General features: G+C 39.9%; 1 protein-coding gene across 3 annotated transcripts in view; it reads right to left on the bottom strand.

The window, feature by feature from the left end:
- Nucleotides 1-16,511, bottom strand: part of SEMA6A (semaphorin 6A) — a 119,369-nt gene that overhangs the window by 54,304 nt on the left and 48,554 nt on the right. For all 3 annotated transcript variants that reach the window (XM_067315478.1, XM_067315479.1, XM_067315480.1), the window contains exons 2-6: nt 13,047-13,184; nt 10,187-10,304; nt 4,556-4,616; nt 2,935-2,997; nt 1,982-2,083 (exon numbers count right to left, since the gene is read on the bottom strand). In XM_067315478.1, coding sequence (XP_067171579.1) covers nt 1,982-2,083; nt 2,935-2,997; nt 4,556-4,616; nt 10,187-10,304; nt 13,047-13,146 — 444 coding nt within the window. In that variant the 5' untranslated portion in view covers nt 13,147-13,184. The remainder of the gene's footprint in view (nt 1-1,981; nt 2,084-2,934; nt 2,998-4,555; nt 4,617-10,186; nt 10,305-13,046; nt 13,185-16,511) is intronic.

The following is a 16,511-nucleotide window of genomic DNA, read 5'->3' as shown; positions in this document are numbered from 1 at the left end:
AGAATTACAGAGCACAAAAAATAACCCATCCGTCACCATCAGTTACTCCAATCAACTTTTAGCTCCTGTGTTATGGGACCTAAGCCACTCAGTGGATAATTGGTCATCATTTGTTTTCTTTCATGTATCTTTTCTGTCAAGACCCACGGAAGGGAATTAGTTGTGTTTACTCTAGAATGGAAAAGCATTTCAAATGGTAGTGAAAGGAAATGAGTTACAGTCCCAAGCAACTTTCCCTGTACTGAGCCTGACATTCCAAGCTCATTTGCGCTTTCACTTTACAGTGCTGAGGGACAGCCATATCTTCTGTTTGACATGTCCTTAGTGCCCTGTCTCTACTGCTAGAAATATAGAGAGGAAAAGTCAGGGCAGGTGTCTGAGTGACCTTCTGCAGACTCCCGGAGGTATTACTATCCAAGCTCCGGCAGCTCAGCGACAGGTGAGGCAGTCTGCACAGGTCATATATCATGGGGAATGAAACATCTGCAGTAAGGGAAAGGAGGACCATTTATATCCCTCACATTAGGATGCCATGGAAAACTCTTATTTGTATTAAAAGACAGCTTTCTAGCAAGAGGATTGGTTGAAATTTGTTAGCAGCATTAGTTTTGTTGAGCGCTAAGCAATTACAAGCAGTGGTGGAATACTAAATACAGCACTGGAAACAGAAAAGCCAGCTGCATGCCAGAAGCAGGATGTCAGGGAAGGAAGAAGAAATGGCTATTAACAGAACACCTATTGTCCTCTTGCTGCTTTACACCAGGTATGTGCACCAACTGATTACCACAATGCAAGCTTGCACTTGAATAAGATTCTTCCTTCACAGACTGAAAGAAAATACTCTGTTGAACTTCTCTAACTTGTTTCCTAGGCTACAGCCCTTACAGTGGGTAAATGAGGTAAACAAGCATGGCAGAGAAAGGAAAGAAGAGCAGCAGTCACAAGCAATACCACTAAGGAAGTTCTTTTCCTGGACGTTAATATCTTTATGCTGTTTCTTCTGATAACTCTGACACCTCTGAGTCAATGAGAATGTGCCATGACTTCATTAGAAGCAGCATGAATTTTCTTCTACCCGAAGAAGGATAAGAAATGACCTTTGGGACACAGCAGAATCTGGAAAAGGAGAGTCTGGATATCAATGGCCTGACTCAATTCATTTCAAAGCTACTCAAAAAACATCCATTGATGGAGGTTATGTCAGATTATATGGGTGCAAGCCTGAGAAAATGGAAAATAGCTGAGTAAATGGGCTCTCTTAATATGCAGATAGAGTGGACACACTAGGTCTCAGGAAGAAATCAGGGTCAGTGAATTAATGGCCAGTATCCATGGACCAACATAGTTTTCTACAATGCTCTAGATAATGTTTTGGCTTTGTAGAGTCCCAACTGGTGAGAAATACATCCATTTCTCCTGCCTGCTGTGCCTTTCTCTATGGAGATCTGCAGTTGATCACTTTTACAGTATGCAATACCATAGTATCTTCATAGGTTCCCTCTCTGCTGGGTCCCAAACACTGATCGTTCTGGGTTTTACTGTGCAAAGTCCTTAAGCGTCTTCAGAACTGGCTTTGCAATTGAGAACAATATGATGGAGACATTTAAAATGCGTTATCCCAGTAATAATCTTCAGCATCAGCCTATGTCTTAATGTGGTGTCAATGACAAATTCAGGGACATTCTGAGGAGCAACCCCACATCCATGTAGGGAACTGAGGATCTTTGCAACTATGGAGGGCAACGCAAAGTGACAATAAACTTCAATATGGAAGAGTTGCAAAGAAGTAGGTCTTCAATCTGACAACCCTCAGAAATGCAATCAACACTGAGTTTCGTAGCATTGAAAGAAACCACGATAAATGCTACAGAACTGAATGATGCACTGTTGAATGACACACCTCATGCTGTTGCCAGCATAGTCACAATAAATCCAACAGAAAGAAAGGGCATAAATAAAATCCCACAGACAGATCACATACCTTGTAGTTCCTGCAAGAAGGGTTGAAGGCATTTGTTCCACAGATAAACAATGTATCCTCATTTCTTTTTAGCAGAACCTTAATAAAATTATGACACTCATCCTGAAGAAAAATAATAAAAAGTATTTCAGCTACTGCATTCTGGGTGTTTGCCTTTATTTTTATGCTATGGTCTTTCATCGTCAGGTCTAAAATGAAATTGACTGGTAGCCACTGTGATATTTGGGGCTTTAATCCTACTGTGTTTTAACTGACAGTGAAGAAGACAATTAATTTCCATTCTATTGGTTTAAAAAATGGTTGCAAAGGACTGAGGATATGATACTCATATTATAGCTCAGATTTTGCTATCGTTCACATAGATTAATTTTGTTTTAAAGCTGTTGCTTTCCCCAAGAGCAGAGACATGATTTTCTTCTCATCTATGCTGCGGTAAGAGTAGTATCACCGGTTAAGTTAAAGTAATGCACTGACATAACTAGAAGGGGGAGCAGGAACAAAGAGTCTGCACCTAATTTTGATCCCTTTTGTGTTAGTCATAGTTTACACCAGGGGAAAACCGGTGTGTGATCAAACACAGTCTTTCTATATCTGCAAACACTCATGCTTTCTGATGCTTTATACAAACTTCTCTGTAAATTCCTAGGGAGGATGGACTGCAGCACTTAGCTGGTGAGGCAATGTTAAGCAAAATCAGTACCCCTAGCATTATGTCCAAAATCCCCAGAGCTCTCAGTATTTCAGGAGGTTGCTGCAGCTCTTGTAATAATGTTTTAACACATTAAAAGCAAACTATTTTTGCAAACTAAAGCCTTCAATAACTTGATGGAAAAAGCAATTACTAGCAAAGAAGTGAACGGCATGATCCATTCCACATCACAGACAGTGGCCTGAGATAATAGTTAAGCAACTAAACTAAAGTGGCAGATGCAGGAGAAATGAAAATTGCCAACCTTATGTTTTCCCTTCATTCTGCATGTGTCTACATCAGCTTGTCTAGATTTCCATGTCAATTTCTGCAAGGATCAAGAAAGAAATCAATTAGAGACCAGAGGTTGTTGTATTTGATTTCAAAAGTAAAAGTCCCCAGGGGAGACTAGCTGCTGAACATATATTTATCGAATGCTTTCTGCACCCTTTCTCCATGATTAATTCACCACAACAATGAAAGATCAGTGATGCAAAACATTCACTTAATTTTGTGTTGCTATCTATTCATTAAACTAGAAAATGATCCTATTTTTTTGAAGTCTGCAAACAACTGAATTTAGCAATAGGCCTATTTTTAAAAATATACGCACGTTTCTTAAAAGTGCTGCATTCTCTCTTTTAATTTGTTTTGCAAATCAGAATAAACATTTACAGACCACAAACCCTGTCATTATGCTACTGGAATACATATTCTGGCAGAGGACATTTTAGATGAGCAAAGAAATCAAATTCAGGTAATTCTTATCACTTCAAGTCAGCTAACAGACTCAAAGAGCCCTCTACCTATCAAAATACTCCTGATTTTATCTGTAAACATTGTTCCTCTGGAACACTTACAGGTAAATCCCAGCCTGGATTTTTGTTCGTGTCTCCACTGTATTCTGGATACAGCCCTTTTATGAAGTCATGAAATCTGTGGTAAGTTTCAGAAGTGGTCAAATGTCGTAGGCTGATTAATTAAAATAAAACTTAATCTAAAAACCTGTGGTCTAAGAAAATAACACCTTTGACATCAGAACCATGATTTTGGTCCTGACAGCGTCAACTGACAGTAAACTGAGGCAATATGCATTCACTAAGGGCTCTTAGCTTAAACATTTATCGTGAATGTAACAACACTGTTCTTTCCATTACAAGCCTTTGACCTCACTTTTCTGAAGAGTAACAAGGCATAAGCTCATCTTCAGCATCATTGATAGCTACAAAAAAACACTCTTCCCTCCTGCGGTGCAATCCATTCAGTGGCCACATTCATATGATCTTCCAGTGGATCAAGACTGTGTTTGCCACATATTACACAATGTGCATGCAATGCAAAGGAGCTGAAGGGAGACTCCTTCTAGTATGCATATGTTAATGTACAATATGGCCATGCAGGCAAAGCTCTTAGTTTGGATGTAACTTCCCATGGAGATAATGTGAATACATCTACAAATCGATGCTAAAATAAGATTTTATTTAGTGAGTACTTGCATCAGTGAATACAATCTGTGTGCATGAAAATATGTAAATAGCATTTGCTTTTTATGATGAAAGTTTCAGTGCACTTAATTGGGATAGTATAGCAGTTATAGAAAGCTGCAGAATATAAATGAAGAGATGTTTGATGGATGTTCCAGCAGGGACCTCACTGCTTTTCAGTACGGATTGCTTATCAGCCCAGCTAAATCACTTATCAGAAATTCACAGAGGACATGACTGCTATTCTAGCTTTCCCCAAATATGATTAGCAATGCCATCTTACTTGATTATTACAGTTTTTACAGCAGCGCTGGCAAGTTGTTTGAAACAATGTCATCTTCCTATTTATTTGAAGCTTGTTCTAGAGTCCTTGGTTTCTGGGTGATGATAAAAGCTACTTACTTTGCTAAAATAAATTTCTTCTGTATGTGATGTGTCCATATCAACAGTATAAATATGGTCCCTGTAAACAAAGGCAAATGAATGCAAAGTCAAATGGAGCTGTCAGTTCATTTCCTATGAAGAGAGCTATCTATCACAAGATAATCCATAATCCATTCAAAAAAGAACACAGGTTTTACCAGGGAATAATACTGAGAGCATCGCCTGCTTTTCCCAGTAAAGCACTTCCATATATAAACCATCTTCCTTCCCATTAAGAAAAAAAAAAAGAGAAATTCTACAAAACTTCCAAATGAGATTCTTTCCCAAAAGTGATTATTTGAACAAATGAGATTTTGGAAAGGAGATGAGCCCCATATCATGTCTGCTCTATAGGTCTTACACCAGATGCTACGGTCTAGTGTGCAGATGTTTTTGCATATCCTGAAATCAGCTGCAATCCTCCCTAGATAACCTTTGCCAGCTTCCTGGGATAGTAGTCACTGAGCCATTCAGGGTTAAAAAGAGGTTAATGTTTTTCTCTTCTTCTCTCTCTCTCTCTTTTTTTATAATTATGCCTTTAACCTCAGCTGTGATAATTTGATTGACAATATAGAAGGGAAAAGGTTGACAACCACAAAACTGTTCCCAGAAATCATTCATCTCTTCACACAATGATGGCCAAAATAAACTGCAAAATATTCCTCTGAAAAAAGTTTATGCTCCTTGCTTGCATTTACCTTCCCACTTTCCTGAGAACCTGGCTCTCTTTACAATTAGCTGCCAATATCTCCTTGGAAAGAGAAAATAGACTCAGCTGCTCAGGTGAAGAGTTATTTTTAAACCTTCTCCTCTGTGTAAGCTGAGAACAATGACATTTTTGTCTGGAGCCTAAAATTCAAAAAACCCCCCACCAATCCACAGAACTATAGTAACAGCCACACCAAACTGGGAAGAAGGAAAGGAAAAACACTGAGCATCACATTTTTCCTTGAAATAACATTGACTTTTTTCAAAAAGCAGGAAGCCGTGCAGCTGGAGAATGATCCACAGCATTGAAGGGGTCTCCACAGGAGTCTGCTGAAAGTAGGATGTAGACTGTTTCCATTTTAGCAATCTCTGCTGTCAAGATTAGCCTCCTTTTATCAGGTTTGGGGGAAACAGTGCTAGTCTCTAACTAAAGCAAACACAAAACACTCCGCTATAAGAAGAATAAGCAACACTTTTCTCACATGGAGAAAAGGGGCAGCATTGTTACTGGGAACTGGCTTTAAAAAATCTACTCTCTGCTACGGCACTTGAGGCACTTGCTTTGTTAAGATGCCAAACTGAGGAGCTGTGGGTTTTTTTCTCCTCCAGTCTCTGTACAAACTGCCATTTACTGTCAAGACAGGTTTAATGCCTCAGTTTATTATTTGTCTGACTTTATTGGCAGAGCAGTGGTCAGGGTCAGTATGGAATAAAATTACTTATTAGCATATCAGCTTCATAGATTACCACACAATTTCCTTTTTATGTACATCACACTTTGTTTCCTTTAGTTCTACTATATAAAAAACTAGGTGCTGCAAGACCTCTAAAAAACCCTTTCAATACAGCTCTTAATTTTAGTTACTAATCTTGGCCCACAGTGGTCAGGATTTTTTGTTTTTAGGGGACTTACCTTCTGGTTTAACAAACAATTCAAAAAAATTCAGATGCTACCTTATGGGGTCATCTTAAAGAGGGCTAGTATCAGGCAAACTATGTATCATTTTCTCATACCATATTTAACACATAGTTGCTGACAATGTCAGCAGAAAGTGAAAGAGCTGTCAAATTCTGGGGAAGGTTCTCTAACTACAGAAAATAAGGGATTGTCCTCGCCCTCCTTTTCCCACTACTGCCTAACTCCTACTATCTACTAGCTGTGGTATGTGTACAGCTCGCTGCTAATTAAGTTTATTCTAACACAAATTGACTTAATCCTAGGGCTTCCGTTTTTCCCACCTCCAGTCAGCAGAACTGAGTTTTGTTGCCATAGCATAATCTTGTGGAGGAAGAGAATTTAAATAATGCCACTGGCTGTGCATGACCCTTGGCCACTCAGTGCAATGTCTGGAAATGGGTAACTGCAAAAGAGGAGGGAATCATTCTGATGCTTCACGGGCTCAGTAAACCATTTTGTACATACATATGAGAGGTGACAGATAATGTGAATAAAAGCAGCCACTGCTCAATACAATGGGAGGAGGAGACATAGCCAACTTACAAAAGGGCGTATGCATGAGAGAGAAAGAGAGAGGCAGACAGAGCCCCTTCCAAGGAGAAAAAAGAAAACAGTTGTTTCTTTACACACTAGAAGTTAGATATTCTAATTGCTGAGCAAAATGGCTTCATGGGCTTCAGTTGAGTTAGTTTATACAGGTTGACTATCTCTATTCTGTAATACGAACTGAAGCCTTTCCAAAGTGATACCAAATTTTATTTGATAATAGCCACTACAGAAGTCCCATACTGCACATGCCCAAAGAGGCACCTGACAGACAAAGAAATTGTGTTCAATGTCAGTCACTCAGTAATAAATTATTAGAGGTTCTGAAATTTGAGTTTGCCCTGTTTTCCCCACAGAAATTGTCTGCAAAGCAAACACTGGGTACTGGATTTTCTAAAAAACAAACAAGCAAGCAAACAAGAAAAAAAAAAGAAAAAAAATCCAATAATCCCAAACCAAAATCTCTCGATGTTTAATCATCTGTTTTGATTGCTTTTCAAATAATTGGGTACACACATAAACTTAGTATCGCTATATTTAGACACCTAAAAAAACAGCATGAAAGCAACATCTGATATGATAGCTAAGGGATTTATGCTAACTACAGTTTTCAATTAATCTTGTCGCAAAGCTCTTTGAGAAACACTTTTGATTGTGTTCACATTTGCTTCAGTCTCTAGGTTTATTACCTCCCCTAAAGGAGATGCAGTGTTATAGCTATAAACTTTCATTCACACTAATTATCAAAAGATGACTCATTTTCTGGAGTTTATCACTTGAAGATAAAAATGACCTTTGAATTTTAACTTATATCACATAGTCTTCTCAGCCCAGCAGGGATTCCAATAACATGTGGAGGGGGAAAAGAATACACTTAAGAGTTTTTGAGTTACTGAAGGAAAAAAGTATAAGAAGTTCTTGTGCTTGAGTAAGAACAAAACAGATTAGGTCTTTGTTTTTTTTGCAGGTCACTAGCTCCTAGGGGTATCTAAGCCCGCTCTTATTATAAAACATCATTTTATACATGTACCTAGTTATATATTATGCTAGAATGCATATACACATACAAATATACATATTCTCCTCCAAATATCAACATTCTTTATATAACTTGTACACACAGTAGTTGCAGATCCCAAAATGTTTAGCTGACTTTTCCTGTTGTAGGGTCAATTGCTTGGGCACTTCAACACTGTAATTGCGGCAATCTTTTAGTCTGGGAACAAGCTGTAAGTACAACAGTGCAAAATCCGCAAAGCGGATTTACCACCTTCTCGCTGCAAATAATTTGCTAATTTAAAAGAAAACAAATAAGGAAAGCAAAGGGAACTCAGCCATGAAAAGAAGGAAATCCTGCCACCACCTTTCAAACCACTCCACTCCCACCTCCTGCTCATTATCACACTAAATGTAGCAAAATTACTAAGCACTGAGTTGAGGTAAAGCCTGGAGAGGCCTCCCTGTGGGACTGCCCATTCTTTGCACCTTAGCACCAAGTCCACAACACTTCCCTGTAGAAGGAAGAAGATGCAGAGGGCCTGGATGTCTGGCAGTGGCCTGGCCAACAAAAATATTCACAGCATGAATCCAAACACCCCATGGAAGAAAAGAAACCGCAGCCCTGTGTTGCATAACTATGTATTATTCAGTCTACACACTCTTTGCCAAGACCTGACACAAAGGGACTGGCCCAGGTGGCTAGTCATTTCCTGAGAGGATGCTTTGCACCGCAGAATACCAGATCTGACGTGAGCTTTTGGCGCCTTCTGTGCCTGGAAGCTGTGCATGTAAAAGAAGTATGGCTTGCGCTAGCTGGGAGAAGGGAATGCACATGCAAGGAGAGGTGCGATGACTTAGGAAAAAGCAGTATTGAAAAAAGGAAAAAATAAATTGGTGGTGTTTAGAAAACATATGTTCTTTGTTTAAAAACTTCAATCCCCACACCTTCTTGGCTTCAAGACCTGTATTGCTCTTCCTGTTGCTTTTGGGAGTAATTGCTGTGGAGGGGCAACATGGCAGGAAAACCAGCCTGTGTTGGCGTGAGCAGGAATCCAAAACTCAATGACACAGAGGAAGTACAAACTAGTGTATGTGAAAAGCCTTAAGAACCTGAGCTTAGCAGATAAAGCTGCAACGCCTGGGCACACGCACAGTTAGCAGTGCAGTTTTATAGTAGTCAGACAAGTGACCATGTAAAAATTGCACCCAGTGATTCTGCTGGTGAAAGCAACTAATTACTTCATGCCAAGTGAAGGTCAACAGGCAAGATCCTCATTGCGGGATACATCCAACCACTCAGAAGTCAGGGAGTAACTGCTTGAGAAGAAAGCCAGGCAGCTCCTGGAGGCTGCTGAGGGCTTTGAGGACAGGGCCGGTGGCTGCCGCTGGGCAAGTGGCTGCCTGTTCGGCAGCTGTTCCCTCTCACCTCCTGGCCATCCCACCCGCCACTCCTCCCATCTGCAGCAACAGCCTGGCTCTCTGTGGCACACGCAGAAGTGGGTATTTCTCAGCAGCAGAAGGAGCAGAAAGCAGGCAAGAAACAGGCTGCTACTGGAGGGGCAGCTTGCAGGGAGGTCCCAAATAGGATCTGGGCCCAAGAGCTCCTGAGCTGGACTACTCACCCTCACTAATCTGTGTCCTTATTGCATTTACCCTGTGCCCATCAGGTAATTCCCACCCTGAGATTGTCAGGCTCCTCTGGTAAGAACAGGCAGGGAAAGGAAGTGTTAATGTCTGATCTGCGTCAGGCTGACAGCTATATAAATCAGCATAGCTCCACTGAAGCTCATAGTGCTATGTTGAGCTACACAAACCAAATGGCTGGCTCTATATGCAATTTTTACATAAAGGCATGTGTTTGTATCTGCACAGTATAGCTCTCCAAAAATATCCAGACACCAAATTCAATTAACCTTGCTGAGTACATCAAAAGAACAGCAGCAAACATGTTTTTCTCTTTTTCGTTTTATGATATTAAAAATGTGCCTGAAAGAGTAACACTGAAGTTTAACAACTCTTATTCAAACATGCATTTGTGCACCAGCAGAATCATTCCCTAAAATATGTAATTAATTGTGTGCGCAAACAAAATTACAGGCTCCTTTAAGGAGATAATGAGGATGATCTCTCTCCACGATGGTGCTGAACTCCTCCTTTGGCAACCTCCTCTCCCTGGATTCAAAGGGAGGTGGAGGTACCTTAAAGGAACGGCTCAGCACCTTGCGAGACTGAACCTTAGTTCGCTAACAAGGTTTCTAATATGTCTTATTAACAGGCTACAAAGGTGAAAAAATCCAGAAGTAAAATGTCTGGCCAAGACGAGCTTGGAATATCCCATTTTTTCCCTTTCTCACTCTAAAAAGAGCAAGGAGGGAGCGAGGAAGCTGAGGGTTACTGACCTAGCAGCAACGTAGAGAGTTCTGTTCATGATCATTATCAGCTGGATGTCCAGCCTGTGCCTCTGCGTGGCGTTCCGTCCTGGCTTGTGACCCACAAACACCGGATACTGTTTTGTATCTGTGTGAAGGAAAAAAAGGTTCATAAAGAAGCAGCAAAAGACAAAACAGAATCACAAGGTGAAACCATGTTAACACGGAGCATCTCAGTTCCAACCTACTGCCCAAAACTACAGTTTTCTCTCCCAGCAATACAGCTTGGTGCATGAAGGTACTAGCACAGAGGGCTGAACAGTTCTTTAGGGTTATAGCCTGTTTGCAGTTGTAAAGGAGAAAGTCATTACCATTTTAGAAAATGAAAATTGTGACTTTTTAGAACTTAAAGCTGCTCTGGAGCTCTTGGTATACAGGTACTCAGCACTTTCTCACAGTTTTTCTTTCACTGCTTGCAGAGTTTAAATGTTGGCTTCTGGCTGCCAAAGTGTATCTAGCAGGACAAAGCTGTTTTACAGTGGCCTATCAATCACCACAAAGACTAGATTGGTAGTGGTTAGAGCAAAAGCCCTGGCTCTGCTTCGTACAAACTGCCAGCTCCATGGGTTTCCTACAGGATCAGGCTGCCATTGTAGAGCAGCTGTGGGGATTTCTGAGAAACTGTGGGTAACCATTTACTTGAACTTTATAAAATGAAAGTCACTGCATATTATTTTGGCAACCAGTCTGATACTGCAGATCTTTTGGCAACTGGACAACAGTTCTGACTGGAAGCCCTGTATTGATTTCATGCTATCAACAAGTGAGCTTTTTCCCCTTACCCTACCAGTCAGCAGGAGCATTTATTTGCTTTTTCTCATGGTTTATTTGGTGAGACCTCAACATACCCAAGGTGCGCTGGTGCTCCCCAGATGATCTGTGCGTACTGTCTATAAAAAGAGTGAACATTTTTGTCTAGGAGCCATCTTGCCGTTAAATATGTATGCATGATTGTGAAACCTAGATGCACAAACTAGGGAGCAAGCTAAGTAAACAAAAAGCCAATTGGAAGACAGGAGGAGCATAAACCTGATAAGCAGTAGCATAAATGCAAAATTGCTGTGTGTGTGTATTATACAGTTGACTAGCATCTAGCCATGCCTGTGCCTTTTCCCACCAATGTTTTCCCAGAAACATGGAGTTACCTTGAAGGAGTCTGTTTCTTCAGAACCTCAGGTACTGCTTTCATGTTTTCAGCTACTGTCCTCTAAAAGCATTCTCCCTGTTAAGCTTAGTTAAACTATGGATTCATAGTGTGGCTTGAGCAAAGCACTTGAGACTGCCATGCGCCAAAAAGCCTGGTGATAACACTGGGTAGAAACAGTAACTTCCCTGTAAACCAGATGCTGAGTATTTCTGGAGAAACAAATTAGCAAAGTTCAGCCGGGATTTATGTTCAGAAGCTTAATCCTTCTGATCAAGATTTACATGCAAAGTGCCAAGTTTTAACTTCCAAGCTTTCTTCTATTCAATACTGTTTCCTTTATAACTCACTGATCTTACATGAGTAGGGGCCTCTACATTTGTACAGACTTCAGCACTCTGTGATGGAGAGAAAGACGTTATCCCATGCTTCCATTTCTCCAAAAGGATCAAGACTGGTTAAATCTACATTAGCAAGTGTGATTAGCATCACCTGACTGGAGGGTGAAAAAGTTGGTGTTGACGAACCAGCAGTCACACTAGATACGCTTCAGTGGGGTTTACTTCAGAGCAGCTCTAGCCTTGTCCCATGGACTGGATGCCTATCAGCAGTTGGAGCACATTAAGTATGCTGCTGGAGTCTGTCTTTCAGTTTAGTGTTATCCAAAAAGGTCTATTTTACATGCCCCAAGACCACCCCAAGGCACAGTATGCAAGGACCATCAGGAGTTTCACTTCAAAATCAAACTCCTGATCCCACCCCAAGGCACAGTATGCAAGGACCATCAGGAGATTCACTTCAAAATCAAACTCCTGATCCAAAGTAAGATGTTAACATAAACCTACCCACTCACTGCTAACTCACCACTCATTAGCACACTTTTACAGACCCAAGTCCTTCCTTTTGAATATCTGAACCCTTGGAACTTCAGAAGACTTTTTTTTGGAGTAATCATAATTGAGCTGTGGTAAATGAGGAAGAATTACTTACGCTAAGCCTGTTTTGCACGGTAATATGCTAAAAAAGCTCTCCACCTGTTTAGCCACTAAATCTCAATACTGACTTGCAGCTGTCTGTTACCCTAGATTTGGAGAGTCTGCCAGTTACTGCTAGTAAGAAAGAAGAGAGATTCTGTTACAAAAGATTCTTTTTCTTGTTTTTTTTTTAGTCAAAATTTCCAGCAAGCTTTCTAGGCAAAAATGCCAAATGCTAAAGTGGAATCCATCAGAGCTTGAAGAAATAAGTTTGGTTATTTGTGTTAGATCAATTATGTTTTCACAGCTTAGTTTCATTAGTGTGCTATGCTTGATACTCTGAGGTGCTTGGCTGGTTATCCAGAATGTTGTTTTCACAAATCAGGTGAGGAACTCTTTGATCATGAAAAAAAACCTTCCCTCATTTGCTGCTAGATAAAACAAGAAATTGGGTTTGATTATGCTACTGAAGTGTCTGTCTGAGGAGGAGAAAGGCTCCTGTTTTTGAGGAACAAGCAGTTCACCACCCAGTAATCATAAATGAATGTGAAAAAGTCTTGCTCTTCTACTAATATTGGAGAATGTAAATTGGCTGACCTGGGAGAGACTGGGAAAAACAATTTCATTCATTGCAACTGTAATACAATATTGTTAACGGGGAGTCTGCTGATCAGTACCATGGAAATTGAGACTTCTAGAGTCTTATACTTACAGTTGCCATGCGAAATACTGATTGGCTCAGAATCTTCTGGGAAACCAGCCCCAGCAAAGTGTAGCAGTGTGAAATATAGCAGCAAGGCTTCTGACCTCATAGTAGTTCAGCTGGGAGACTTTACTTCTGCACTTCACCCTGTGGAAGACAAACAAGAGCATAAGCGCTTCGTATCAATTCAGCTTCAACCAATGCATACAGAAAGCTAAAATAGCCAATGAAAAACAAAGGGATCTTTCCTCTTCTCCTCAAGCTTCTCACTGTAATCGAAGAGGTATGTTGTGTTTCTAAGCAGGAACTGCCCTGCCAGGCCATCTCCTCCTTAGCCCATGCCCCAGCCAAAAGTGCCATGTCTTGGTTGAGGACAGACTTCAATATTTGTGTGTTACTGAGAATTTTCTGTCTCAGCTGCCTGCGCACAATAAAGAAACTTTGTCTTCTGCACTGAATGACAGCTGACAAGAGCTTTTCAGCAAATATTTAGTCTGCCATTTCTTTGGCTAGGTTGACTTAATTAGATGATGACACACACCATAAATAAAAAATACACTACATTATTCATGTTAAAAAGAGATTAAGGGTTATACTACAGGACTGATTCATACCCTGCAGAGTTGTGAATCAAGTGAAGAAACACTGAGAGAGCTTGATAGAGCATGCAGAACATGTCATTGGGCTTTACCATAAAAATATGTACCCATAAATTTAGGTGCCATAAAACTAATACTCAAACTTGTGATAAAATAAGGGTGAACAGAACTGTCTAAAACCACGTTTTTTTTCCCCTGTGTTCTATTGATGCATTCACTCATTCACATTTCATGTACCAAAAAAAAAATCCCTAAATCTTGAAGATAAAAGGAACCACAGGGGCCTTTGGATACAGTGAAAGAAAACAGCACATAATACAGTAAATAGCTCATAATTCCCAGGCAAATTTCATACAGACACTGATCTGCAGGGAGAAATCAGTGTAAAAGTGGGGTTTTCTTTTCATCCCTTCCAGATTTTCAAACCTTTGATGCTACCTGCCAAAGATTCTTTTTGAACAAAGCTATTTTACAGTAGTCTGTCAATCATTCAAGATTTATGGGCAGAAAGTCAAACTTCGTAACCTACATAGTCTTTGAAACTTAATTTGGCAAACAAAGTGCTAACTTGCCCTTCTGCAACACCATTTAATATTAGACGCCTATGTCTCCTTTCTCTATACCAGAAAAAGCATTAACAAGTTTGAGTGTTGCATTTTGACTTGCAATTTCACAGACACCGCTGATTCCTCAGCATTTATCCTATTAAAGATGTCACAATAATTAATTTGCCGTATTGGATATTTGCTTTTAAATAAAATTTCAGCTCTTATAACTGGATTGGAACAGAGACTTCATTGTAGGGCAATATATTCCATAAGGACTAATGATTTATTACACTCTATGCTTGCTTATTATTATTCAAACACATAAATTGGAAACTTGGCTGATTCTCTGTTTTCATTAATCAAAGCCTGAGTCCAGGAAAAATAAAACTTAATATGAGGCACTGAATGACCCCTTAACTAAGCAATGTCAGAAGGATGGCAAACATAAAATAGCAAGAATAATACAGCATAATACAGAAACTGTCTATTATATCTTATGTGAGAATGCATACTGGAGAATAGCACATACAAGCCCCAGGAGAAGCGTTTCCATCTAGCACTGGTTAGACTGATAGCCATGTATGACCACTGATGCAGCAGTGTCTGCCTGCAGACACTTTCTTTACCTGTTTCCTCCATTTGTCTCTTTAATCACCTCTTACATGTTGTTTTCACTATGAGCTCTCTAGGGCAGGAACTGTTTCTTTCTATTTGTTTCTGTGCCCAGTGGAACCTCATTTAGGGCCCTTAGGAATGCCCAAAGTAGAAATAAACAGCAGACGTAAATGTAATACTTGGAAACAGTTTTCCTCAAAGGGTTTGAATTAAAGATAAGATCTATATCTGTCTCCTTCTATCTATATTATATATAGATATAAACAGCAAAGGGGTTAATTTCATGTTCTTCATACAATTTTTTGAAATGTAATTTTGCTACTTTCAAAATTTTGCCCCTCTAAGTACACTGTAAAGTAACAAAGTATCTTATCTTAATATACAAACAGATTTCAATTCTTTCCCTCTTGCAATTACTACCATTCAATGCAAAATTCCTCTCTGAAGTACAGATGAGGAGCAACAGTTTAACAGGAAGAAACTTATCAGGCAATCCAATTCTTCCATGTAAACTTTATTCACACACTATCAGTCTGCAGGCTGACAATTCAAACCAAACTTGGTTCACGGTGAGACTCTGGAGCAGAATAGCTGCTTTCTGTTACTGCCTATCAGCACATCATCTGCTATCTAATGATTTGTGTACACTATGAGGAAAGCATTAAGGTACTGCAGATAAATCTCAGCCACTCCACTAGAGAGTTTTAAAAACTTTTCTAATGGGCGATTCTGCACCATCAGTCTCCTCATTCAGACATGAGTACCACTCTACGTAAATATATACAGGAGACAGTCTCCAAGAAAATTAATAACATCCAACATGCTTACTCTGTCATTTCATGGACTGGATCTTCTCCTTCTTCTTTTTTTTTTTTTTTAACCTGAAAAGAATTAACCAACAAAGGTACTCTCATATTGCCTCCTAACAGATTAACAGTACAAAGGTTTTTAGGTATATGGAATTCTGTCATTCTTAAGGGTATTTTCTGGGAAAGGGAGGGAGGGAAGAGAGAAAAAAAGTCTCATTTACTGTTGCTGTAGTACTAAGATAGTTGTTGGAATTCATACAAAATAAATGCAAAACATGCCTATTTTGACCTGTCAGTGTTTCAAGCTGACTCCGCATCTGTATCAATGCCTGTGCCAATAAAGTAACAGAGAGTAGGACACAAGCTGCCTCCAAAGGTAGCTTTTCACCAGGAGGTAATTATCAACCATAACATGAGTTTTGCTGTCCTTACAACAGTGGAAAAATCTGTTTCGTTTCAGTGGAACTTCAGAAAGGTGCTGATTTGAGAAGGTCACACTTATTTTTAGTACAAACTTCCTTTTCAGCACATCCTCGACTCTGGTTGGGCTCCTGGGAGTGATGCAAGTGTCCTCACTTGCAACTGTGCTGAAACTACTTCCTAATCAAAAGTGCTTCTAAATACAGTTTTTGATGAAGCACAAGTGGGTAGATAGTGATGCTGAGCAAGTACAGGTACCATCTCCAAATAATAGTCTTATAAACATTATGGGAGAGGGCTTCAGTCATCGTAAACCACAGAAGTCCAATCTGGCTTGTATTAAGCTGTTCAGGTTGAGAGAGAACTGGCTCTAAGAACGCCAATTCTTCCCGTTCCGAATGTGCTCACTGCTCCTGTAAAGGACACAAGTGATGACAAGAGGTGTGTTTTTTGGTGAGGTTCTTTTACTCATAGACGCTTGGA

The sequence above is a fragment of the Apteryx mantelli genome, chromosome Z (genome assembly GCF_036417845.1).
Source record: "Apteryx mantelli isolate bAptMan1 chromosome Z, bAptMan1.hap1, whole genome shotgun sequence".
In the NCBI taxonomy this organism is placed as follows: Eukaryota; Metazoa; Chordata; class Aves; order Apterygiformes; family Apterygidae; genus Apteryx; species Apteryx mantelli.
This window is presented reverse-complemented; position numbering and strand designations above follow the sequence as displayed.